Source organism: Sorex fumeus, unplaced genomic scaffold (genome assembly GCF_029834395.1).
Source record: "Sorex fumeus unplaced genomic scaffold, SorFum_2.1 ptg000098l, whole genome shotgun sequence".
Lineage (NCBI taxonomy): Eukaryota > Metazoa > Chordata > Mammalia > Eulipotyphla > Soricidae > Sorex > Sorex fumeus.
The window spans coordinates 59,278,527-59,306,400 of NW_026606155.1; the positions used below are offsets into that span (position 1 = coordinate 59,278,527).

General features: G+C 40.7%; 1 protein-coding gene across 2 annotated transcripts in view; it reads right to left on the reverse strand.

Moving 5' to 3' along the window:
• Positions 1-18,382: 18,382 nt before the first annotated feature.
• Positions 18,383-27,874, reverse strand: part of BRMS1L (BRMS1 like transcriptional repressor) — a 53,275-nt gene continuing 43,783 nt past the window's right edge. The window contains exons 7-10 of one of the 2 annotated variants that reach the window (XM_056133384.1): positions 23,667-23,731; positions 22,955-22,994; positions 20,669-20,816; positions 18,383-19,422 (exon numbers count right to left, since the gene is read on the reverse strand). In XM_056133384.1, coding sequence (XP_055989359.1) covers positions 19,305-19,422; positions 20,669-20,816; positions 22,955-22,994; positions 23,667-23,731 — 371 coding nt within the window. In that variant the 3' untranslated portion in view covers positions 18,383-19,304. The remainder of the gene's footprint in view (positions 19,423-20,668; positions 20,817-22,954; positions 22,995-23,666; positions 23,732-27,874) is intronic. The other variant, XM_056133385.1, reaches the window with a different exon arrangement.

The following is a 27,874-nucleotide window of genomic DNA, read 5'->3' on the forward strand; positions in this document are numbered from 1 at the left end:
GCTGTCTTGTTTGCCAAGGTGTTGAAAATCAGATGGGCAGGACACGTAATGAGATTTGGAGATGACCGCTGGACTAGAGCCATTACCGACTGGATTCCACAGGACGTCAAAAGATCGCATGACCACCCACCTAGAGATGGTCAGACTTCTTTGTCAAGATGTGAACGATCAGTTTGAGGTTCTTTGTGTTCCTAGAATGAGCAGACGACATTGAGCTACACTAGCACACGACAGGGACAAATGGAGATGTTACTGGCGCCTGCTCTAGCAAATTGATGAGTAACAGGATGTCAAGTGATCAAGTGATGCAATTCTCACTGGGGTGAAATATCTCACTCATTTTTTCATTTTGTTTTAATTGGGGGGTGGGGGTGATTTGAGACACATCAAGCAGTGCTCACAGAGCTACTATTGGTCTCTGTTCCCAATTTTGATTTCTCCAATTCCCTGTTGTTCTTTTGATTTGCATCTCCTTGATTGTAAATTACGATGAACAATTATTATCATGCCTACTGGTCATCCATATGTCTTATTTGGGGAAGTGTTCAGTGTTTCTTTCTGTTTTAGATTTGGATGAGATTATTGGCTTTTTGTTACTGAGTTTTGTGAGTTTTATATGTCTTGGATATTGGCAGCCCTTTGTCCTCTGTCTTATGTGAGTAGGCTATCATTTTACTTATTTGTATTGATATTCTGGGCTAGAGCGATAGCACAGTGGTAGGGCGTTTGCCTTGCACGCAGCCAACATGGCCGACCCGAGTTCGATTCCTCCGCCCTCTCGGAGAGCCCGGCAAGCTACCGAGAGTATCTCGCCCGCACGGCAGAGCCTGGCAAGCTACCCGTGATGTATTCGATATGCCAAACACGGTAACAACAAAGTCTCCAATGGAGACATTACTGGGCCCGCTTGAGCAAATCGACGAACAACGGGAGGACAGTGACAGTGATTGATATTCTAGGGTTTAGTAGTAAAATACTAATAAAGCTTTCTCATTATCTTTTTATTTTAGAGATACTGAACATACTGATAAGCAACTTAACAAAGTACCATCATTACCCCAGGCCCTTACCCTGCTCCCTACCATTATTACTTCCACAATAGAAACTACTAGCCTCACCATCAACTCTGTAGGTTAGTGTATCCTACTTTTAAAAAGTGAAAATATTTGAAAACCATGATCCAATAACCACATAGATTACTTGTGTCATTGAAAAATAGCTCACTTATACACATCTTTATTGTACCAGGACCTTGTTTTATTAGTTAACAGAAAAGCGCACAACATTTATGTTAGGAGAAATTTCATTCATCAAAAATGTGATTTCTTGTTTGAATAGCACAGTAATCATCCATCTGTTCAAGTCTTACTATTGTTGGTAAGAAGATTTTTTAAAACTAATAGTTTGCAAGATATGGTATCTCACACACTGAAGAGATAGGGTTGAAAAGTAAGGTATTTTAATTTAAAACAGATATTAGTTAAAACATCACCTCTCTTAACCCTCAGTATTGATGACAGTGAACTATATTTTAATCCTCACCAGTTCTTATTTTGATGTTTCTCTAGTTATCTGGTTGCCTGAAGCACATTCTCTCATAGATCCCTTAGGTAGAGTTAATTAGAATAATGCTTCCCAAGTTCTTGTTTGTTGACAATACTTTGTGCCCTTTATCTAGCTCTAAAGTCAGTTTTGCATGAGGCTGACACCTAAGGACAGTAGATACACGGGATAGATAGATTGCTCCATAGCTGGAAGCCTGCCTCATGAGCAAAGGGGAGAAGGCAGCTGGAATAGAGAAGGGATCACTAAGAAAAAGATGGCTGGAGGAATTGGTCGGGATGGGAGATGTGAGCAGAAAGTAGATAAAGAACCAAACATAATAACCTCTCAGTGTGTATTGCAAACCATAACCAAAAAGTAGAGAGAGATTATGGGGAATCATATCTGTCATGGAGGCAGAGGGAGAGTGGGAAAGGGGAAGGTATACTGGGGATATTGGTGGTGGGGAATGTGCACTGGTGGAGGGATGGATGTTTGATCATTGTGTGATTGTAACCCAAATGTGGAAGCTTGTAACTGTTTCACAGTGATTTAATAAAATTAATTAAAAAAATTGGAGATCTACACCCCGGGTCCTGCACACCTGGGTTCCTCTCATGGTTCCTTCATACTTGGAGATCTATGCCCCGGCTTGGAGCCTGCTCGGATTGGGACTGGGCTTCCTCCCCCAGATCCCCCGTTTTTCAGTATGTAGGCATTACATATGTAGGCATTACACCCACCCACTGCCCCCAGCGCCATGTAATCCCATCAAAAACCAGGTCCCGGAAGCAACCGTGCAACATCTTATTATCTAGTTCTTACTCTGGAGAACCTGGCAGGCTACCAAAAGTATCCTGCCCACATGGCAGAGTCTGGCAAACTCCCCGTGGCGTATTCAATATGCCAAAAACCAGTAACAATGATGGGCCTCATTCTTCTGACCCTGAAAGAGCCTCGAATGTGACACTTTCTAAAATCTCAGGACTAAGACGAAGGAGATGTTACTGATGCCTGCTCAAGGAAATCGATGAACAACAGGATGACAATGACAGTGACAGTGAGTTACAATAATTAATTAACTAATTAATTAATTAAAGTCAGTTTTGCTAATACCTTGCAGTTTTAATCACCAAATCCTTATTTTATATCTAACATTTTGTAGGAAAATATTACCTTCCCCCTATTCTTCCTTGGAAGTGTTCTGGCTATTTTTGGCCCTTTATTCTTCCATCCATGTTTCCCGATCACTTCTCAATTTCCTTGTAATATCCTGATTTTCTAAATACAGAATTTATTTATCATATCCTATTTATTTTGGATAAATAAGTGCCTTGGAACACCTTCAATAGTGTTGATGAAATAGCTAAGAGGATGAAGAACCTCTGGCTCCAGGCACATCTCTTCGATTCCACTGTTCTTCCTGTATTAACATACGCCTTAGAGACCTGGTCCCTACAAAAACAGGATAAAATGCTATTCAGGTCTCCCAAAGAGGAACCAAAACAGCTATGCTTGGAGTATTACGCTTTACTCAAATGAGAGAAAGAATCCAGAGTTCTGACCTCTGTTGACGGTCAAGAATCAGGGACGCTGTCTTGTTTGCCAAGGCATCGAAAATCAGATGGGCTGGACACTAATGCGATTTGGAGATGACTGCTGGGCTAGAGCCATTACCGACTGGATTCCATGGGACCTCAAAAGATCACGTGGCCGCCCACCTACGAGTTGGTCAGACTTCTTCATCAAGACTCTGAAACATTGGTTTGAGGTACTTTGTGTTCCTAGAACGCGCAGACGCCATTGAGCACGTTACAGGGACGAATGGAGACATTACTGGCACCCACTTGAGCAAATCGATGAGTAACGGGATGTCAAGTGATCAAGTGATCCTATTTATTTAAAATAGGTTGCATATACCGAGGGCCAAAGAGATAGTACAAGGGTAAAGGTGATTGCAGTGCATACAATCGACCTAGATATCTCCAGCACCCTATATGGTTCCTTGAGCACTGTAGGAGTGATCCCTAAGCACAGAGCCAGGAGTAAGCCCTGAGCACCGCCAGGTGTGACCCTAAAATAAATAATAAAAGTTGTATTTGTCTCTAATATACTATTATTAGGGAAATGTACAACACAACACACACACGTATCTGAGCACATGTATCCTAGTCAAAAAGCTTAAAAATTATGTCCCCAAGGTCATTAGAACCTTGTTTCTGGTTCCATTCTGACACCTTATCTTTTCTAGTTGGTGCTTACTTGCTAGATTGCTTTAAAATCACACACACTTTTATTTCTGGGCTCCAGATTTCCCTAAGATAGTTGTCATAATGTTGAGAAGAATTCAGGACAAAACTTCAGAGTTTCTTGCCTCCTGAAACTTCACCATATAAGACTACCTCTTAGATACTGGATCATGCTGCTGGTTTTTTCCCAAATGACCACCGTAACCTTGGCCAGACAGTCTGGGCATTTGTAAACTGTCATTGTCACTGTCACTGTCCTCCCGTTGTTCATCGATTTGCTCGAGCGGGGCCAGTAACATCTCCATTGTGAGACTTTGTTGTTACCGTGTTTGGCATATCGAATACGTCACGGGTAGCTTGCCAGGCTTTGCCCTACGGGCGAGATACTCTCGGTAGCTTGCTGGGCTCTCCAAGAGGGACGAAGGAATCGAACTCTGGTCAGCCATCTTGGCTGCGTGCAAGGTAAACGACCTACCCGCTGTGCTATCACTCCAGCCCGGGCATTTGTAAACTAAGAAGGAAAATCACACGAAATAACAATATGTCACAAATGCCTTGACTTTGAGGAAAAGGAATACTCTAGGCTGCCATCATCACCAGTGTCTTGAATCTATCACATAACCCCTAAAGTGCCCTCTGCTGGCACTAGGATTAACCACCACTAGTCAACAACTTAAAAAGAAGGCAGACTTCGTCTGTACATATTCAATTTAGGATGGTCATTGAATGTAGCACTGTAGCACTGTACTCCCAGTAACATCTCCATTGTGAGACTTGTCTTTGCCTATATACTAAAGTCACTACAAATTCACTATAATTTTGGGTATAATTCAATCGACTAATAACAATATTAATTCCCTAAGAGAAGAAATTATGAAGCAAACTAACTCTAAATCATTATATCAGTGAAGTAACTCATTTTCAAAAATTATTAATATTCATTAACTTTACATTTGTAAATTTTCTATATTACATTACCATTTAAGACATTTTGGTTAATAATAGTCAAGTGAGTCCATTGATTATGAAAGGCAATGTTAAGGGTAAAACTGTGGAGGTTCTGGTCAAAAGCCTACAACAAGGTTATTAATCTAATCGATTAACAATATGTTAAATCAAGTTAATAATTCATTATCGTCTAATCTGTTCGATCCTTGTTTGATCCTTGGCACCGCATATTGTTCTCCAAGACCTCCAGGAGTGATCCCTGAGCACAGAGGCAAGAGTAAGCCATCAGCACAGTCAAGTGTGGGCCACCTCCCAAAGAAGCTTTAATGTTTCAGGTCAAAAGTTCAATGTGATAAATAGCCTTGGCAAGGTGTGTGGAAAGCCTACGTTTACTCCCTGGTACCACATGGTCGCCCAAGCACCACCAGGAATAAGCCCTGAGCATATAGCTGGGAGCGGTCTCAGAGCAACACTAGATGTGGTCTAAACTATCCCCCCAAAATAGTTTAAGGTTTTTTTTTTGTTTAGTTACATATAATCGATGTAACTCAAACATATAATCAATGACAACGTACCTTAAATCTAAAAGGTGAACACTTTGAATATAAACACAGTTAATATAAAGTGACATAATCCTTATTTGTTTTATCTTCTGCTTAAATATCCCTTAATTAGGATAAAATTGAATTAAAAGTAACTGCAATCTCACTAAAGGATTTTGAATAATTAGAAGAAAAAAACACCAATACTAAATGAAGCAACTAAGTCTTGTAGGAATTTACTGCCACCTTCAGGTAATAAAAATGCACTAATGCTGCAGCGCTTACATTTCCAGAGAACAGTTAGTTTCTATTTAATATAGCAGGAAAGTAAGAATATTAACATTAATTTCTGGTTTGGGAAACAAAATGCAATCCAGTTGATATTTCAATACGGACGTTTTTCACCATTTCTTGTCTTTTATAACATGTTAGATAAAAATTGATGTCTGCTGTGCACAGCAGGTAGGACGTTTGCCTTGCATGCAGCCAACCCGGGTTTAATTCCCAGCATTCCTTATGGCACCGCCAGGAGTAATTCCTGAGTGCAGAAACAGGAGTAACCCCTGTGCATCGCCAGGTGTGACCCAAAAAGCCAAAAAAAAAGTGATCTCTGCTGTTTGTTTTATAGTCATCTTAATTGCAGCATATCCCAGGAACAACTAGAAAACTGTAGAGAAACTTTTCAAACAACACAACTATAAATATTCTGCATATCAGTGCCTCCACGAGTGACCACCAGGAACCACCTGCAAATTAGTTGGGCTGCCTGATCACTGCACTGTGCCCACTGAACGGGGACACATACATGGGGAGCTGTGAGCAGTTGAGAAAGGAGTTATCAGGATGCAGCACTTCTAGGACTGGGGATTATATTAGATTTTTCAGTTATGTTCAAGGGTTAGCAAAGAAGCACGCCCTAGATAAAGTGAAATGCTGGGAAGGCAAAACAATTTAAGTAAACCAGGAAGTTAAAGGATCAGTTCTGGGTTCAAGGAAGAGAACATTTGCTGCAGAAAGAAAAGGCAAGAGGTAAGGAAATCTATGAGGCTTCTACATCATCCCAGTAAAATATGCTAGACACTTGAACTATGGCAATGTTGGAGGAACCAAAGAAGAGATGATTTCAGGAAATACCTATAGGATTTAATAATTCAATTGAATAAGGCATCTATCTATCTTTCTATCTATATAGTCCTTATATCAGATTTAACGTTAGTGGTTTTGTTTTAATTCATGATATTAAGTCATTCCCACAACCCTTTCTATATTCAGATGAGATACTGAGCCACACAAATGTTAAGAAATTGTCCAGTGTCAGATGGTTTATGACTGGTATAGCTCACACACGGATGATCTTGCTCCAAAATCCCTCGGTTTAGCCACCTGCCTCACCCTCCTCAAGGTCTCCAGTAGGTGAATTTTGGTGGATGATGGCAGGACTCCAGGGTGAGAATATAAGAGAAGTACATGTGGAGCTGGAGGAAGGATGAGAAGAGAATAGTAGAGTTTTTCTATATTCTAAATTCAAAGTCTGGAGAGCAGATGGAAATGCCCAGCAAGCAGACTGGAATGTATAACTGGGATAAAAATAGAGATTTAGGTTTGAGGTTGTCAGGACATTGGTGGAAGCCACCACTCAATTAAACAAAAAAAAAAAATCTAAAACAACTTGAATAAGGTCCCACTATGCAGCCTAAGGAAAACCAAGAGTAGGCTCACAGACTGGGGCTAGAGAGACAGTACAGGGATTAACTTGCCTTGCATATAGCAGACACTGGGGGATCCTTGGCACTGCATATAATCTCCTGAACACCACCAGGGGTGACCCCTGAGCAAGCCAGGTGTGACCCCAAAACTAAGAACAAAACAAAATATGATCCTGTTATGCCTTATTCTTGACAGAAAAATAAAAACTATCTAGGGCATAGAAGCTGATAGAATTTTTTATTTTTTTTAAGCTCAAACCGGACACAGGAAATGAGCAATTCTAGAGAAACAGAAGAAAACAGCATGCAGCCTCCTGTAGGCAGTGGCCAGGGCAGCTGCAGATCCTTCAAGGTCCCCTGCCAGCTTTGGCAGTCTGCCCAGGGAGGGCTTGAACCAGACTAGCATTGAGAATATCCTTCAGCTCCACATCAGGAGAAAGAGGAAAGATCTAAAGGAGGAGAAAGGTCATAACTGGACACATTCCTGATTTCTCCATTTTATGAAAAGCTCAGACTAACCCCAGCATAGCCCTAAGAGAGGAGGAAGGACTCAACCCTTGCGTTGCAAATTGGTCCATGTGTAGTGGACACTGATTTTACATGGACATTATCAATACATTGATTAAAATGAAAGGATAGTGGAATATAAACGTTAAGTCAAACACTGTCACAGGCAAAAAATAATTTGGACAATGCCTAAATTCTAAAAAAAATAATTTTTTTTATAAATAAGCATAACTGTAGCACCGTAGCACTTTCCTCCTGTTGTTCATCTATTTGCTCGAGCAGGCACCAGTAATGTCTCCATTGTGAGACTTGTTGTTACTGTTTTGGCAAATAGAATACATCACAGGTAGCTTGCCAGGTTTTACCCTGCAGGCACAATACTAGGTAGCTTGCCAGGCTCTCTGAGAGGGGCAGAGGAATCAAAACTGGGTCAGCCTGGGTTGACCATGCAAGGCAATGCCCTACCTGCTGTGCTATCGCTCCAGCCCCAAGCATAACTACTATACTGAAATACACTGAGTATACTAAAAAAAAAATTAGGGAGCAGGTCCACACCTGACAATGCTCGGAGTTAATTCCTTATTCCTTGCAGGGTCCCAGGGGACCAAATGGGATGCCAGAATTTGAGCCCGGGTCAGATGCAAGGCAAGCGCCCTTCTAGCTGTACTATCACTCCAATCCACTTATTTAAAGCTTAGCATGTTTAATATATTTTAGTATGTTTTGATATAGTCAGGGACTTGTGCAAAGATTGTAGTATATTCAGAGCTGGAGCAGTACAGCAGGTAGGGCATTTGCCTTGCACATGGCCGACCCCAGTATGAATTCTGGCACACTAGATGGTTTCCTGAGCCTTACTAAGAGTGATTTCACTTAGTAAGTGATTTCTTACTAAGAGTTATTACAGAGCTAGAAATAAGCCAAGAAATACCAGTATGGCCCCAAAACAAACAAAAATAACATTTGAACAAGGAAAAATCAGTTTATTGCCTGCCAAGTAATTTCTAATTCTTTCACTAAGTAATAAATATATTTATTTCACACTCCTACAATAGTGGGTGCCATTTATTTTCTGTTATAGGTCTGATTTTTGCCTTGCTCTTCAAGCCCAAATTCTACCTTGAACTCATCTCACTTGCTTGTCTCAATATATCTTTGTTTGCTTTTTCCATCCTGCAGGAGCTCATGATCTATCTCGAATAGCTACTTCCTTTCTTCCTCTTCCCTCACATCTTTCTAAGCAAGTTTCATTCCATAAAAACTATCTTGCTTCACTAAAAATAAAAGAAAGATCTGGCTTTCTTTGCAGTCCATCACAAATTTAGCCTTTACTAGCAGAGATTGAATGCCACTCTGTGGCAGAATCATGACCTTTTTAGAATGTGTCCAGGCAAGCTCCCTGACCTCAAACCTCTATTTCAATACAGGATGATAGAAAATGAAAGAAAAAATAAACTTTAAAGAATATTAGGACAGGGGTAAGAGAAATAGTACAGCAGATATAAAGCGCTTGCCTTGCACGCAGCAGACCCCAATAACAAAAAAGAAAAAATCCATGGCCAGAAATTTTTAGTATAAGATCAACTGGAAAAGCAACCAAAAAAATTCTTATACATGCTCATTTTTTGAACATAAAAAAAAATGACTCTCCACTCAGACATTAAATGGAGTTCCTGGCACTCGACAGAATAAACATTTTTTTCTCTGGCTGCCCATGAGTCTGGAGCCACATTGATGGTCTAAATAAACTGGCCAAGGTGACATAACACACAACATAGAAAGAACTTAGAGGCAGACTGTGAGCAAGGCATGGACAGCACCAGTCAAGAGACAACACTGTGGTCTGCAAAAACGCCGATATAAAATAAAGCCGAAAGTCAGAATCTAAAACGATGTCCAGAGCAGTACCAGAAAAGGGTACCTCACCAGGGGATGGGGAAGTCCTTTAACTTTCACCCAAAGAAATCTTTACAGTTTTGCTTTCAAATAGATTTCCCTAAAAGTATGTGCCAACTAGTTGACTTAGAGAGTCAGTCTCCTTGGTTCTACTTCCCAGTGTAGTTCTTTAAGAGTTTACTAGGCTGTGGCTTCAATCCACTGTGAACTAAACTGTCTAACTCCCCCAACCTGTCACCTTAGGGCACTGTAACCCAGGGCTGCCAGAGTTGACAGGCCTTCAACAATGAAAATTCATTTTCTTCCCAGAGACTAAAAGTTCAGGGTCAAGTAACAGGAGTTTTGTTTTCTCTTGGGGCCTCTCTCATTGGTTTGCATATAGCCATGCTGTCAGGTGTGCTCATATCTTTCTTTTGAGTACATACACATCTGGTGTCCAAATTTCATCATGTCCTATGAATGTCAGGATGAAGGGCCAATTTAGTCTCATTTTGAATGAGGACCTCTTTAAAGACCCCATCTCCTGTGTGCCGAAAGTAGATAATGGACCAAACATGATAACCTCTCAGTGTCTGTATTGCAAACCATAATGCCCAAAAGTAGAGAGAGAGTATGGGGAATATTGTCTTCCATGGAGGCTGGGGGAGGTTGGGAGGGGGGTATACTGGGGAGATTGGTGGTGGGAAATGTGCACTGGTGGAGGGATGGGTGTTTGATCATTGTGTGATTGTAACCCAAACATGAAAGCTTATAACTTTCTTACAATGATTCAATAAAATTTTTAAAATTTTAAAATTTTTTAAAAAAACCATCTCCAAAAACAGTCACATTCTGAGGTAGTGGGGTGATTTAAATCGGAGCGAGATTCAAGTCTTGAGTCACTGGGCCTGTGAAGTAAAAGGCAAGACTCTGGGCTGCAGCAACCAATGAAGAAACTGCCTCAATGAATCTCACCTGATCTCACGAGCAGCCACACTTCCTGCAGGGCTTCATAACCTTTTACCATTCACCTACCAATACTTTTCACCTGAAAATCCCAACGCTCCTGAACTCTTTTCACCTGAGAAATGCAGCACTAGCAAGAACTACCAGAAATTCACAGCTATTTCCTTATAGTTGATTCTGGTTCTTGTGAATCGCCAAATTTTTCACAATCTTCACATTGTTACCCAACTCCCCAGTAGGATCATGACCCAGTTTTATAAGCAAGGCCTTGGGTTATCTGGAAAGGCAATGCAGTATCATCCCCACTTTTCTCAAGTTCCCTCACATCACTTTACTTTTACAGAAGACCTCACAATGCCCTGAAAGAATCTCAGAAGCAAGTCCTGATTACAGAGGCACAGCCCCTGAGTTGGGTGTGAGATACATAGACCAATGATATAGAGAATATACAAAACACTGTATATCATTCCCACCTCCTATCCACCACCACCCCTCCACCACACACACACACATACACCGACTCCATGCCTTCTGCAACAAAGTTTAAAAACAAAACCAGGGACTGGAGCAATAGCACAGCGGGTAGGGTGTTTGCCTTGCACGTGGCCAACCTGGGTTCGATTCCCAGCATTCCATATAGTCCCCTGAGCACCGCCAGGGGTAATTCCTGAGCGCAGAGCCAGGAGCAACCCCTGTGCATTGACGGGTGTGACCCAAAAAGCAAAAAATTAAAAAATTAAAAAATATAATAAAAAAATAAAAACAAAACCGGAGTTCAGGACTTATTTTGTGGCAGAGAGGCAGAACATACTCTCAAAAAGTGAGACACTACCAAGTCCCTTCCCCAGGAACTGGGTCATGGATTCATGCCTGTGTTTCGCTGTTAGCCTCATTTTAGTTTTTGTATTACTTGGCATAATTTGGTAGGTTATTATTCTGGGGCCTGAAAAACGCTGAGATTGTTTTCCACATAATTAACGGTAATTGAATCTTTGCCTTAGCCATTGCAGTTTAAAAGTCTCAGTTATTGGAGTGGGCTATTAGAACATGTGTTTTCTCTAACTTCATTCTTAGCTACATGTTCTTTAAAACATTTGATATTTCCTTATCTTTAGCAACTAATATGGCAAGAGATTTCACAAATCCTAATGTGCATATTCATTCATATATATCCTCCATCCAATTTCTGTCTCTTATAAACTCATTTTACCTCAGTTTTAGCATACTGGACTTACTGGGTCAAAAAGCAAAACCTAGGCCTGAGAGATAGTTCAAAGGGCTGTAGTTTGCCTCCAGTTGCTACTTAAGCTTCTTGACAGCCATGATCCAGAGACACAACAAAAGAATCTCTGAACCGAGCAGTTCACTGCAGAGATGCCTCCGGACTTTAAGCCAGGCCGACTACACCAGGGTGCCTCATACAAGGGCAGCCGTCATCCCTCCACCTGGCCCCTAAAAATCCCAGTGGTCGCCAACTTCTAGAACCCAATGAGAAGTGCAGGTACATGGGTTCAGTGACGACAAACTTCAGGTCTCAAGGAATAGAGGATAGGTCCGTCCCTCTCATCCCCACTGTTCCCATGGGACCCTGGAGGTCATGCCCACAAATTGCCTCTGGCTACTACTTAAACTCCTTACTGGCCATAATCCAGAGACACACAAAAGAATCTCCAAACCAAAAAGTTCAACAGCTCACTGCAGAGATTTCTCCACACCCTAATTATCTAAAATTTTAGAATTCCAGAAGCATGCAGCCATGTGACATCTTATGCTATTCATAACAAGCAATATGAAAGAGAATATGGGGGAGATTGTCTGCCATAGAGGCAGGGGGAGGGGGAAGGGGGGGGATGCTGGGGACATTTGTGGTGAAGGATGAGCACTGGTGGAGGGTTGGGTGTTCGATCATTGTATGACTGAAACTCAAACAGCGAAGCTTTGTAACTGTATCTCACGAAGATTCACTAAAAAAAATTTTTTTTTAATTTTTATTAGTGAGACACCATGAGGTACAGTTGTAGACTTACAAATTTTTGTGCTTGGGTTTCAATTACACAATGATCAAATACCCATCCCTCCACCAGTTCCCATTTCCCACCACCACGAATCCCAGTATCCCTCCCACCCCCCATGCCCCACATCCCATCCTGCCTCTGTGGCAGGGCATTCCCTTTTGTTTTCTCTCTCCTCTGGGGTGTTGAGGTTTGCAACCTGGAAATTAAACAACTCAATGCTGAACAACAAGTGGGTCAGGAAGGAAGTCAAGGACGAAATCAAAAGATACCTGGAAACAAATGAGAATGAAGACTTGAGCTACCAGAACTTATGAGATGCAGCAAAAAAAATTTTTTTAATTAAAAAAAAAAAAGTAATGTGGAGTTCATGCCCAATTCAATCAGCTTAACCAATAGCTGAATAAATAGGACTACTCCTACATTAAAAAAAAAAAGTCTTCCATATTAAAAAAAAGACTGTAGTTTGTGCTATGTATGTGTGAGGCCCAGGTTCCATCAAGAGCACTGCATGGTCCCTGAGCACTATAGGGTGTTGCCCCTTGAGCACTGCAGGGTTGGCAAAAACTGAAAAAACAAACACAAAAAGGTTCAACAGCCAAAATCATTGTTCTTTTCAAATATTGATGAGGTGTACATACTTCTCTCAGTGGTGTTTTGCATTCTAAGTAACAACATATATACCAGAACAATCATCACACAAGGAAGATTATAATGAAAAGTACTCAGTGTCCAACCTACTACTATGGGCAATGAGAAAAGGGGCAAAAGGAATGTCATTAGTGTTTAACAACTATTAGTGATGACTAGATTCTTTTTTAATGGGAGGTAATAGAAGAGGTAGAGTGAACATGAAATCCTAAGAGTTGTCACAGGAAAGGCTCCTGAACTGATGCTCAGATAGAGGCTGATCATAAATGTAACAGTAGCAGCAGCATCACATTTCACAGTTCTAATCACTTTTTTGAACTAATTAGATCTTTTAGCCAAAAGTCTAATGGAAAATCATCAATAATAAAATGTATCTTATAGCACTTTAATCACTGTCAATATTTGGGGGTAATTTATGTAATATAAACATTAAAATATCTAATATAAATGCATTATAATTTTTTACATAATTATTTTTTATTAGTGAAACACCATGAGGTAGTTTTAGACTTACAAACTTTTGTGCTTGGGTTTCAGTTATACAATGATTGAGTACCCATCCCTCCACCAGTGCCCATTCTCCACCACCAATGATCCCAGTAGCCCTCCCACCACCCCATCCCCCCTTACCCTACCTGCCTTTGTGGCAGAGCATTCCCTTTTGCTCTCTCTTTCCTTTAGGGTGTTGTGGTTTGCAATAGAGGCATTGAGTGGCCATCGTGTTCAGTCAACTTTCAGCACACATCTCACATCCCAGCAAATCCTCCAAACATCCTTTACTTGATGTTCCCTTCTCCATCTGAGTTGCTTTTTCCCCCAGCATGTGCTGCCGGCTTCCAAGCCATGGAGCAGACCTCCTGGTACTTATCTCAACTATTCTTGGGTGTTCGTCTCCCATTCTGTTACTTTATATTCCCCAGATGAGTGCAGTTTTTCTATGTCTGTCCCTCTTTTTCTGGCTCATTTCTTTTAATATGATAAGTTTCCATGTAGAACCACTTGTATGTAAATTTCATGACTTGATCTTTTCTAATAGCTGCACAGTATTCCATTGTGTAGATGTTCCAAAGTTTTTTTAACCAGTGATCTGTTCTCGGGCACTCAGGTTTTTTCCAGATTTTGGCTACTGTGAACAGTGCAGCAATGAACATACAGTGCAGATGTCATTTTGACTATACTTTTTTGCCTATCTGGGATATATTCCCAGGAGTGGTATTGCTGGGTTAAATGGGAGCTCAGTTTCTAATTTTTTGAGAATGGTCCATACTGTTTTCCAAAAGGGATGAACCAGTTGGCATTCCCACCAGCAGTGAAGGAGGGTCCCTTTCTCGCCACATCCGCACCAACACCGGTTGCTTTTGTTCTTTTGGATGTAGGCTAGTCTCTGTGTTGTGAGATGATATCTCATTGTTGTTTTGATATGCATCTCCCTGATGATTAATGATGTAGAGCGTTTCTTCATGTGCCTTTTAGCCATTCAGATTTCTTCTTTGAGAAAGTTTCCATTCATCACCCCATTTTTTGATGGGGTTGTATTTTTTTTTGTAGGAGTACTGCTGTTTATTCAGCCACTGATTAGCTGATTGAATTGGGCATGAACTCCACCTTAATTTTTATTTATTTATTTATTTTCTGGAGCGATAGCACTGCGGGTAGGGCGTTCGCCTTACAAGCGGCCAACATGGCCGACCCGAGTTCGATTCCTCTGCCCCTCTCGGAGAGCCCGGCAAGCTACCGAGAGTATTCGATATGCCAGACACAGTAACAACAAAGTCTCCAATGGAGACGTTACTGGGCCCGCTCGAGCAAATCGACGATCAACGGGAGGGCCTTTACCTTTACCTTTACCTTATTTTCTTTTTATATTTATTGAATCACTGTGGGGAAAGTTACTAAGCTTTCAAGTTTAAGTCTCGGTCATACAATGATCAAACACCTTTCCCTTCACCAGTACTCATTTTTCACCACCAAGAACCCCAGTATATCCCACCCACCCACCCACCCACCCCTCCAAATGCCTGTGAGGCAGATGATTTCTACTTAACTCTTCTCTACATTGATTACATTATTTCGACAAAAGATGCACCATTATTGTTTAGAATTTCCCCCCAAACAATCAGAATTGCTGAAAAGGCATTGTGAAATACTTTGTTTTCTATAGCTGGTTATGAGAATCATATAATGTCATGTGGCCACGATTTTGGATTTCTGCAAGGAGCCAGATAATTACGAGATTGGTTTCTGTGTGTCTGGTGTTATGGCCATGCCAGAGAGCCGCTTGTTTAACGCATGGTCCATTCACTTTTCTTCTGCAAGCTACCTTGCTGCCAGGGGGAAAAAATGTGGAAGGGAGCAACACCCTTTCCCTCCCGGGCAGCATGGTGCCCTAGTTTAACGCATGGTCCATTCACTTTTATGCCGCAAGCTTCCAGGCTCTGGATTAAGTCCTTTTGCCTCTGGAGCCATGGCCGTGCCAGAGAGCCGCTTGTGGGGGGCAACTCATGACCTCGGTAGGGCGTGAAGGACGAGCCGGTACCACCCCCCCCTTCCCATGAGACTGCAGTTGTCCCGTCACCGCCAGCTCATACCTGGCTTTCCAAAAAGCTCTGAGCTGGCGGCCACCTTATATGCAGTCCAGATGCATTTCTGCCAAAAGCCGCTGGGTTTCAAGATTTGTTTCTGAGTCTCAGTATCATGGCTATTAATCAGCTTGATCAGGAGCCAGAGGCCGTTTGTAGGCGACGACTCGGGGTCTCGTTGGGATGGGGAGAAAGAGTCGGCTCCACCCCCATGTGGCGAGGTCCCATGTGTCTCATCACTGCAGGCCCAATCCTGACTGTCCAGTGGCCTCTGGAGGATGGTGGTCACCAGGCTGCCAGGGGGAAAAGGCCAAGGCATGAAATCTATTCCCTCCTGGAGTGGCCCAGCACCAGTAACCTACTACAGGAACAGGACGCATTTCTGCCAAAAGCCTTTGGGTTCCGAGATTCGTTTCTGAGACTCTGGAATCAGGGCCATTAAGCAGTTCGATCAGGAACCAGAGAGGCCATGCCTCCAATTATATAGCTGAGCCCAAGGTGGTTTTTGGGTGTCTCCCACATACCTAACTTTCAGCCGTTTACTTTCTTGGTAAACTTTGCCCCAAGGTTTTGGGGTCTGGCCAAAGGCACAGCAGCAATTTTGGGGTATCTGAAAGTCTGACGTTGCCATCAGGCTGCTGATGCACTCACCTCACAGGTACATATTGATCTGCTGGCGGCACCATACCCCCTGGGGTTGGATGTTTTTACATAAAAATTTTAGGGGCTGGGATATGCTCTGCGTATAGAGCACATGTCTTCTAAGCATGAGGCACCATGAAAAAAAAATATGGACTTTCTATGTAGAGTTTCAGAATTTATAACATATTTTTTATTAAAGTGTAACATATTTGGGGCTAGAAGGTAACAAGCTGATCCATGCTTTTCATGCAATAATCCCAGGTTTGATCAGCAGAATTGCATGGTTTCCCCTAAACACCACTGATTGCAGGCAGTAAATGGTCCAGCAATAAACCAGGAGTTGCCCCTGAGCACGACTACGTGTGATTGCAAAACAAACAAAAAGTATTATAGATTAGCATATATTTAAGTAAGTATAAGTTAGGCACACAGAAGCGACAAGTTCCAGCAGGCACCACAGCATGGGAGATTTCTCTGGACCCCAGTCAGAGCTGATTTCACCAGCACACTCCAGGCAGATGTGCAGTCTCCCCACCTTCTCCAGATGGAATTCCAACGACCATGAGCTTATGGAAGCAAGGCCCCAGAATGTAGGTTTGAGGATTAAGCCTCTAAACTGCATGGCCGCAGTGAAACTGTGCAATCTCAGCACAGCTTCCCATCTGCTCTTGATACAGGAAGTCATGCCCACAACCCACCCCCGGGTGCCATCTTGGCACACCAACAGCCCAGGCCCAGAAACTCCCAACTGAATCTCAAAATGTCATAGCTCCCTACAGAGATGTTTCTGGAACCCAACCATTTACAATCTTAGAACTTCAGTTTACACGACCACAGGACCTCTCATTACAGGCAAAATGAGCAACGGAAAATAATCTAGCATCTGCCTCTGGAAGGCAGGCTTGAATAGTGATGGGAAAATTCAAGCAAAATATAATGCCCCAAAGTGGAGAGAGTATCTGAGCAATTGTCTGCCATAGAGGCAGGATGAGAACTGGGATGGAGGGGGGAGGTGATAATGGGGATATTGGTGGTGGAAAGTTTGCACTGGTAGAAGGATAGGTGTTCGATCATTGTATGACTGAATCTCAAACGTGAAAGCTTTGTAATTATACCTCACGGTGGTTAATAAAATAAGTAACTAAATAAATAAGTTAGCTGTCTTAAATATCCAAATCTATTTGGTTGCATTATGGTTTAGGAAAGCAGAAACTATAGCCTGTTATCTATTAACACAAACAGGCTCAAATCCTTCTTGAAAGTGTAAAGGTTTCTCCTGAGCACAGAGCCAGGAGTAACCCCTGTGCACTGCCAGGTGTGACCCAAAAAGAAAAAAATGTGTAAAGGTAATAAATGATTAAAAAAAAAAACTGGGGCTGGAGAGATAGTACAACAGCTAGGGTGCTTGTCTTGTATGTGGTCCACCAGGACTCAATCCACAGCATCCTATATGATCCCCTCAGCACCACCAGAAGTAATTTTTGAGTGCAGAGGCAGGAGTAACCACTGAGCATAGCCAGGTGTGGCCCCAAAACAAATAAAAACCAAAATAATCATAAAAACGTATGTCCAAGTAATTCAAGACACTATAAATGACACGGAAACACATTTTTATTATATACTAAATTTAAAAATACAAATCTTATTAAAAATGCTTATGAAACATTGTATACATAAGTCCGTCAAATACTATCCAATCATGACATTATATACATTTGCTGAAGTTAATCAGAAACAGAACAAAGTACTTAACTTTGCTGATAAACGAATTTCAGAAGTCAAACATTTTTAACATTTGGCAACTATGAAGTAGTGATCTGCACAGAAAGGTATTTGCAGAGGTAAAAGAGTAAGAAAATAAACGGAATAATGCAAATAGTCCTGCCCTGTGTGTTAATAAGTAGATCTCATTCTTTAAATCTCATTTCAACAGAAACTAAAGTGCACAAAGACCACCAGGAATACTTGATTTGGTTATACCCTAATATATATGACAGCCAATGTGCTGCCATATTGAGGGTTTCAATTCTTTGTACTGTTCCTGAGGGTTCAGAAATGAATTCTGATGTAGCTAAGGGAAGAGAAGCCAAAACTTTCTAAATTGCACCAAGAGGCCTTAAAGTGTAAAAACGTCAAAGGTTTTTTTTTTTTAAAAAAAAAAAGAATTAATTTGGGGATAGTCTCAAGGAAATTATTCCTTCTTATTTTTTTCCCTGGGAATAAAATTAGAATAAGAACCTAGTTTTACCTCTGGAAATGCTTATTAAAAATCTGCTTCAATTAAAAAAAAATCAGGCATGTAGAGCAAGCACCACAATACTGTCAGTCACTGTTCACCACTTACTACATCATAAATACCAGGCTTAAATGCCTGCCCTCTAAAAAGTCACAACAAATACATGTAGAAGCATGTTATTATTTGACACTGATTTTACTAATTAACATTACATAGATTTTGTAAAAATAGGTCACCACCATACAATCAAGGAAGAGGAAAAGGAAAGCTGCTATTCTACAAAAGTGCTCCTTTTAGCTTTCAAATCCAACAGCTTGATTTGGGGTAAAACAAGATTGTAAGATAAGGCCATCAGTTCTAAATAAGCTGATGATGCCATATGTACATACTCACATATATGTTTAATTTTCAATTCTGATTTAACACTAATGGACTAATACAAACCATTTATAGGAAACATTGTATCAGGCTTATTTACAAATACTTGATAAGTGACAAAGATATGGAAAATCAAAAACATTGCAGATCAATGTAATCATTTCGCAACATAACTCATTAGAGATAAAAAAGATTTGCATGATGTTTTTAAAAAACAAAGAAAAAAGTTTAATAAGAAACCCCTACCATATATATCTGTTGCCACTGAACCTACTGGTAAATAAAAGTATGATCCTGATTAAACTTTTATTACCATACCTCTTAATAACATACCAATATGAGCTCTACCTCAAGTATTACCTACAAATACACAGTCTCTCATGACTCGATGAGAATATTAAGTTACTGAATACATTTTTTACTCCCATGGCACATCATACTTGGTAGGTTTAGATAACACTTAAATCATGATTACGAATGTTTAATTGAGTATTTTCCTTTCTGTAGCTGTGAAATGTAAAGCTTAGATTTGCTTCCATCAGGTCTCTTAAACCAAACTTCATCATGGTTAATTGTTGTAATTACAGCACTAAAAAGAAAAAAAAAAGAGAAAGAATAAACGAAAAAATAACATCATACCTCCTTCATTTGCTTTAAAGTACTAGCTATAACCAAAATACCTGGACTGCATTAGACTCAAGAATGCAATTGTCATTTCCTAGAGAAATGAACTACCAGGATAGCATTCTTTAAAAAATACAATCAGCAACACTTCATAATCTCGTTTCTCAGGGCCAGAGCCATTGAACAGGGATAGGACATTTGCCTTGAATGCAAAATTTCAATCTCCAGCACCCCATATGGTTTCCCAAGGCCCACAGGAGTTATTTCTGAGTAGAGGGCCAAGAGTTAACTATAAGCATCGCTGGGTGTGGCCCACTCCCCCCAATTTTTTTTAAATAATCTCCTTTGTCTTATTACTGCTGGCAAATCTTATTTTGTTGGTGTTTGGGGGGTTACACCCTGATGGTATACAAGGTTACTCCTGGCTCTACACTCAGGAATTACTTCTGGTGGTGCATGGACCATATGAGGTGCCAGACATCAAACCAGGGTCGACTGCATACACGGTACATACCTTACCCGCTGTGCTATCTCTCCAGACCCCGCAAATGTTACTTTTCTTCCCACCCAACCCCCCACAATTTTACTTTATTAAAGCACCATGAATTACAGTTATTCATAGTTAGAGCTTTCTATTCTAACTGTTAAATGCACAATTTTTTCCTACTCTACCTCATCCTACTACAAGACAGTAAAGCTACAACCACTATACATATAGTTATTACTCCAGCTCTGATCAACCTTGGTTTTAAAATATATTTCAAATACCAATCCCTACCTTCCAGTATCAAATTACCTGTGTTACTTGTACAGGTTTTTGACACTTCTGATTTTTGCACAGAAATATGTATATATTTTTGTTTTGTTTTGTTTGAGTGACCCCTGACCTCTCTGACACCCAGCAGAGGTCAGGGGTCACTCCTGACTCTGCACTCAGGAATTACTTCTGGCAGTGTTTGGAGGACCTTATGAGATGCTGGAAATCAAACTCAGGTTGGCTACATGCAAGGCACATGCCCACCTGCTGTGCTATCACTATGGTCCCAACATTAAATATTTTCAAAACAGACTTCTGTTTATTCCACTTCAATGCTATTTCATATTTTTTAACCATGTTTCTATGTTGTAGTAAAAATGTCACAAAAGCAATATTTTTTGACATGATGTAAACTCTAATACTGAGCAACACTGAAATGATAATGGCTTTTTACCTTGTAGGACACTCATCTTTTTTATCAATACATATTGTTTGTCCACGTATATACCATTCACCATCATAATATAATCTTCCCTCTTCAGATCTAGCACTGTGCAAATGCTTTTCCAGTTTCACAGGTGCTGGAGTGATAAGATCAAAAACTGTTAAATTAATTATGCAGTATTAGAAGAACACAAGTGCAGAACTTTTTCATTCTTAAAAAGTTAAAAATTAACTTTGTGGGCCAGAGCTATAGATCAGGGGATAGGGTGCTTGCCTTATACACAGCCAACGCAGGTTCAATTCCCAGCATCCCATATGGTCTCCTAAGCACTGCTAGGAGTAATGCCTGGGTGCAGTGCCAGGAATAACCCTGGAGCATTGCTGGGTGTGTGTCCCCCCCAAAAAAAAATAATAAATAATTAAACCTGAGACTGGAGAAGTAGCACAACAGGAGGTAAGGCACTTGCCTTGCATGCTAATGACCTGGATTCAATCCTCAGCATATATGGTTCCCTGAGCACTGCCAGGAGTTATTCCTGAGTACAGAGCCAGAAATATAAGCCCTGAGCACAGGTGGCTTTTTATCCCAAAACGAACAGATCAAATAAACAAAAAGAATTAACACCAATCTATTACGCAAAAAAAAAAAAAAAAACCCACTAAAGATACTTATTAGATAACAGACCAAAATCACATAAGGAAATTAATTTCTTACTTTTCCTTCTGTTGTTGTTGTTTTTGAGTTTTGTCTTTTGGGTCACACCTGGCAGTGCTCTAGGGCTATTCCCCACTAGATGCTCAGGGGCAGCTCCTGGCAGTATTTGGGGGACCATGTGGTGCTGGAAATCAAACCTGCAAGAAAGTACATGCTACAGCCCCTGAGCTACTGGGTTACCTCTGCAATGCATTTCTTACATATAATGAAATTCACTGTTTTTCTATAACTACTAAACAAAGCTAGAAAAGCATCAGAAATCTGTTATATAAGTGCCAACAGACAAAGGTACATCAATTACCAGTGCATACTTTTAACCAAATTTAAAATGTCAATTGTCTTATTTGCACAGAAAATTTTATTTATTTACTATTTTCTCCCCAATAGATAGATATCTAACACTTCCAAAGAAGTAGGTTTTAGTACATATTCCAAGAGTTCTCAAGGCATTTGACTCTTAAGAGGAAATTTCCTGATTAGAACTTTCCATTTTAAATCCTAGAAGTTGGTCTGACATTAACCATATAAAAACATGCAGAGAAAGAAATATTCTTCATGGAAGTACACTGTCAAAAGTACATCTGTAACATTCAAATGTCTCCACTTAGAGAGGTCTTCCTCAACCATCACATCTGTTTCTCAGTTCATCTTTTTTTGTCACTGAGGAGAGCCTGCAAGCAGTGCTCAGGAGGCGGTGCAAGGGCCACGCCCAGTAATTCTTGAATTTTATACTGTTCACTGTTCAATGCTAGTGCCCATGATGACAGTGCTATATGGGCCCTTAGTGTCAGGGACCTGCAGGGCCTCCCCTGCCTTGGATGCCACCAGGGCTCTAGTATCATGCTTGGGAATTATATGCAGTGCTGGGCACCAAACTGGGCCACATGCAACACCTTTACCCCAGTACTTACTCTCCGACCCTAAACATTCCTTTTTTTAACATCAAAATATGTTTTCTAAAAATCTAGCTTCAGAGACTGGAGTGATAGAAGGTAAGGCAATTTGCCTTGCAAATAGCCACTTTGGCTGACCCTGCTTCAATCCCTGGCACTGAATAATGCTCTGCAGGGCAAACCAAAGGTTACTCCTGAGCACAGAGCCAAAAGAGCCCCTGAGTACCATAGGGTGTGATCCCCAAAATAATTTAATTAAATCATTCATCTCTTAATAGCAGTAAGAACATAGTTAGGGGCTGGAGTGATAGTGCAGTGAGTAGGGCCTTGGACCAGCTGACCTAGTTTCAATCCCTGGCATCCTGTGTGGTCTCCAAGCACCACCAGGAGTAATTCCTGAGTGCAGAGGCAGAAGTAACCCATTGCTGGGTGTGCCCCACCCCCCAAAATTAATTAAAGATACTTTTAAAAAACAACACAGTTAAAACAAAGAAGGAATGTATCACATTTAGGAATCTTGAAATTTTAAAATGAAGCAAAGAATATAAAATTTCTTATTTTATATAACTCCAGGCAGAATGTTCACTGATATAAACCACTAATGGGGAACTCTTTAACGTGTAGAATATCTAACTCCAAGGTTTCAAACCTTCACAGAAAAGATCTGTGAACAGACTAAGTGACTTACGTTCTGTTTTCACTCTGTGAGGACCCAATGTAGCCATTGCCTTGATTTAAAAAAAGAAGAAAAAGGTTGTCTTGAGTTAATAGACTATTTTGGAACCTAATATAAAACATTACTGATAAACTTAATAACAAGCAGTGAAATACAACCTTTGGCTGTTATAATAAATTGTTACTAAGACCATAAAGAATATATTTAAACAACAATTTCTCCTAGAGATGTGGTTAATGCCTGAAATCATCTCTACCCTCAACAAGTTTCTGAAAACAGAAAAACTTAGTAAGGAAAATGTCTTTTCAAACTAGCACAGACAACCCTATTGATAACTCTTGAATGTTTAATGATAGAGTGTAAAGTATAAGACATATAGTAAAAGGTTCAATTATTCATTTTCATTCTGTCAGCAAATATTTACTGAGTATCTTCTAGAAGTCAGGACTGGGTCATGGACCAAGCACAAGACAGTTTTATTTATGTTTTGGCAACCAAAATAAATACTTTTACATAAATTACTGTATTCTTATAGAAAACTGTTAACCTGTCTCTTAAAGTAGTTTTGCAATAGACTGTTATGTTTTAATACCAATTACCCAGAGAATGATGCAAAGCAAATTTGCAATGATCATATTGTGACATATTAATAAAAAAACAGAAATCCTTAAAAATAGGCTATACAAATATAATACACCTGTATTCTACTATTTTTTAATCATACCTTTCTAATTGTTGTCCAGTCTTCAAGAATATCAAGATCTTGCAGCATATAGACTATATATGGACGTTGAAAGGTCAAGGTCAGTTTAGTGATAAGTTCATTACAGTCTAAATTCTATTTTTAATTTGTTTTCCAGATAACACAATAATTTCTGAGGGCTGGAGCGATAGCACAGCGGTAGGGCATTTGCCTTGCACACAGCCAACATGGCCGACCCGAGTTTGATTCCTCCACCCCTCTCGGAGAGCCCGGCAAGCTAACGAGAGTATCTCACCCACACGGCAAAGCCTGGCAAGCTACCCGTGATGTATTCGATATGCCAAACACAGTAACAACAAAGTCTCCAATGGAGACGTTACTGGGCCCGCTTGAGCAAATCGATGAACAACGGGAGGACCGTGATCAGTGATCTATAATTTTTGGTATGCTAAATTCTGGCTTGAATTTAGTCTTCAAAAAAACTGTAAGAGGTTGAATTCCTTTTTTAATTTAAAGAACTGTGATTTGCACTTATTGATAGGTATTTATTGATAGTTGGGTTTTAGGCATATCGTTTTTCAACACCAATCCTACCACTAGGGTCAACTATCCTCCACCAGTGTTCATATATTCCCTCCATCCCAACCTTCACCGATCCCCACCTGTCAATCTGACAGTCACATTACAAAGTTACAGAGATTGCAGCTTTGATCTCATGTTTTCAGTGTTATTGAGTCTGTGTTCAGGATATACGGCTATACCATTCACCCATACCACCAGTATAACTGAAGTCCTGATGCCTGTTCATCCACTACTTCCCATTCTTTTCTTCCCCACCCCCTTGATTTCTTTCCTTCTCTATCCTTCTCTTCTCTAAACACTGTTGATCTAGGGTGATCGAGGCATCCCCCTTTTATTACATTTCTTGTAAAAGCATAAATTCTGCTTGTATAGTAAAGTTGCAGGCTTGTTAGAAAGAAAGAAACACTGTCCTCCCGATGTTCATCTATTTGCTCGAGCCGGCCCAGTAACGTGAGACTTCTTGTTACTGTGTTTGGCATATTGAATACTCTCGGCAGCTTGCCAGGCTCTCCGAGAGGGGCGGAGGAATCGAACCCAGCTTGGTCAGGCTGGCTGCGCCCATGGCAAACGCCCTGAAATCAATACCCAAAAGTCCATGGCTTTCCTATACGCAAATAGTGAGAAAGAAGAAAAGTAAAGTAAAGGCCCTCCCGTTGATCGTCGATTTGCTCGAGCGGGCCCAGTAACGTCTCCATTGGAGACTTTGTTGTTACTGTGTCTGGCATATCGAATACTCTCGGTAGCTTGCCGGGCTCTCCGAGAGGGGCGGAGGAATCGAACTCGGGTCGGCCATGTTGGCCGCTTGTAAGGCGAACGCCCTACCCGCTGTGCTATCGCTCCAGCCCGAGAAAGAAGAAAGTGACATGAAAAAAACAATCTCGTCCACAACTGTGCCCCAGAAAATCAAGTACCGAGGAATCATCTTAACTAAGGAAGTAAAGGACCTGTACAAAGAAAAGTACAAAACACTACTTCAGGAAATAAAAGAGGAAACAAGAAAATGGAAAGATATCCCCTGCTCATGGATTGGGAGAATTAACATTGTCAAAATGGCAATACTTCCCAAAGCATTGTACAAATTCAATGTGATCCCTATAACGATACCCATGACATTCTTCAAAGAAATGGAGCAAACACTCCTGAAATTCATATGGAACAATAAGCCCCCACAAATAGCTAAAGCAATTCTTGGGAAAAAGAAAATGGGAGGAATCAACCTCCCTTTACAAAGCAGTAATAATTAAAATAGCATGGCACTGGAACAAAGGCAGAGCCGCAGACCAATGGAACAGAGTTGAATATACTGATATCTCCCCCCAAACATATGATCATCTAATCTTTGACAAGGGAACAAGAAATGTGAAGTGGAGCAAGGAAAGCCTCTTTAACAAATTGTGCTGGCAAAACTGGACAGCTACATGCAAAAAAATGGGCTCAGATCTGTGCCTAACACCATGTACAAAAGTAAGATCAAAATGGATTAAAGACCTCAACATCAGACCGGAATCCATAAGGTACAATGAAGAAAAAGTTGGCAAAAACCTCCATGACATTGAAGCTAATGATTTCTTCAAAGATGTCACGCCATTGGCCAAGCAAGTGAAAACAGAGATAGACAAATGAAACTATCTTAAACTAAGAAGCTTCTGCACCTCCAAAGAAACAGTTTCCAAAATACAAAGACAGTCTACAGATTGGGAAAGGATATTTGCCCAATACCCATCTGACAAGTGGTTGATATCAAAGACATACAAAGTACTAATTGAACTCCACAAGAAGAAAACATCCAACCCCATTAAAAAATGGGGTGACAAAATGAACAGAAACTTTGTCAAAGAAGAAATCCGAATGCCTAAAAGGCACATGAGAAAAATGCTCTACATCATAAACATCAGGGAGATGCAGATCAAAACCACAATGAGATACCATCTCACACCACAGAGACTGGCCCACATCCAAAAGAACAAAAGTAACTGGTGCTGGCATGGATGTGGCGAGAAAGGGACCCTCCTTCACTACTGATGGGAATACCGAATGGAAAATAGTAGGGACTATTCTCAAAAAATTAGAAATTGAGCTTCCATTTGATCCAGCAATACCACTCCTGGGAATATATCCCAGATAGGCAAAAAAGTATAGTCGAAGTGACATCTGCACTTGTTTGTTCACTGCAGCACTCTTTACAATAGCCAGAATCTGGAAAAAAAACTTGAGTGCCGGAGAACAGATGACTGGTTAAAGAAACTTTGGTACATCTACACAATGGAGTACTTTGTAGCTGTTAGAAAAGATGAAGTCATGAAATTTACATACAAGTGGTACTACATGGAAAGTATCATGCTAAGTGAAATGAGTCAGAAAGAGAGGTACAGACATAGAAAGACGTCATTCATCTGGGGAAAATAAAGTAACAAAATAGGAGAGCAACACCCAAGAATAGCTGAGATAAGTACCAGGAGGTTTACTCCACGGCTTGGAGGCCAGCCGCACATGCTAGGGGAAAAGGCAGCTCAAATAGAGAAGGGAGCACCAAATAAAGGGTGTTGGGAGAATCCTCCCAGGATGGGAGAAGCATGCTGAAAGTAGACTATAGACCAAACATGATTGCCATTCAATGCCTCTTCTGCAAACCACAGCACCCAAAAGGACAGAGAGAACAAAAGGGAATGCCCTGCCACAAAGGCAGGGTAGGATGGGGGGGGGGGGTGTAGGAGGGATACTGGGATCAGTGGTGGTGGAGAATGGGCACTGGTGGAGGGATGGGTACTCAATCATTGTATAACTGAAACCCAAGCACAAAAATTTGTAAGTCTACAACTGTACCTCATGGTGTTTCACTAATAAAAATTAATTAAAAAAAAAAAAAGAGAAGGGAGCACCAAATAAAGGGTGTTGGGAGGATCCTCCCAGGATGGGAGAAGCATACTGAAAGTAGACTACAGACCGAACATGACTGCCACTCAATGCCTCTTTTGCAAACCACAGCACCCCAAATGAGAGAGAGAACAAAAGGGAATGCCCTGTCACAGAGGCCGGGTGGGACGGGGAGGATGAGGGGTGGGAGGGATACTGGGATCAGTGGTGGTAGAGAATGGGCACTGGTGGAGGGAAGGGTGTTCGATCATTGTATAACTGAAACCCAAGCACAAAAATTTGTAAGTCTACAACTGTACCTCATGGTGTTTCACTAATAAAATTTTTTTTAAAAAGCATAAATTCTGACTTCAAATAATTCTTTAACTAAAAAACTTAGCACCTGGATAAATGTATTCCACTATTTCACATTCTAAAACCATTCTTTCACTATTGTCATTGTCACTGTTATGGCACTGGCAAGTGTGCTACAATTTTAGCTACATCCCTAGCACTATAACCACACACTCCTACAATACCACTGATTATAAGATGCATCTCCAACCTAAACATTTTTTGAGGTGGGGAAGAGAAAGAAGCAAGGAGAAGTTACCACAGAGAATTCCAAGACTGTAATGCACATACTAATTTAATTTAAAGACATTTCAATACCAGAAATATGAAAGATGTTATGTACATTAAAATTAAAGCAGCATGCCATACACCAAGCATTTATTTCAAATCAAAGTCCTCGTGAGCTATAAAGTCATACTCATACTGACTTCCAATTGAGA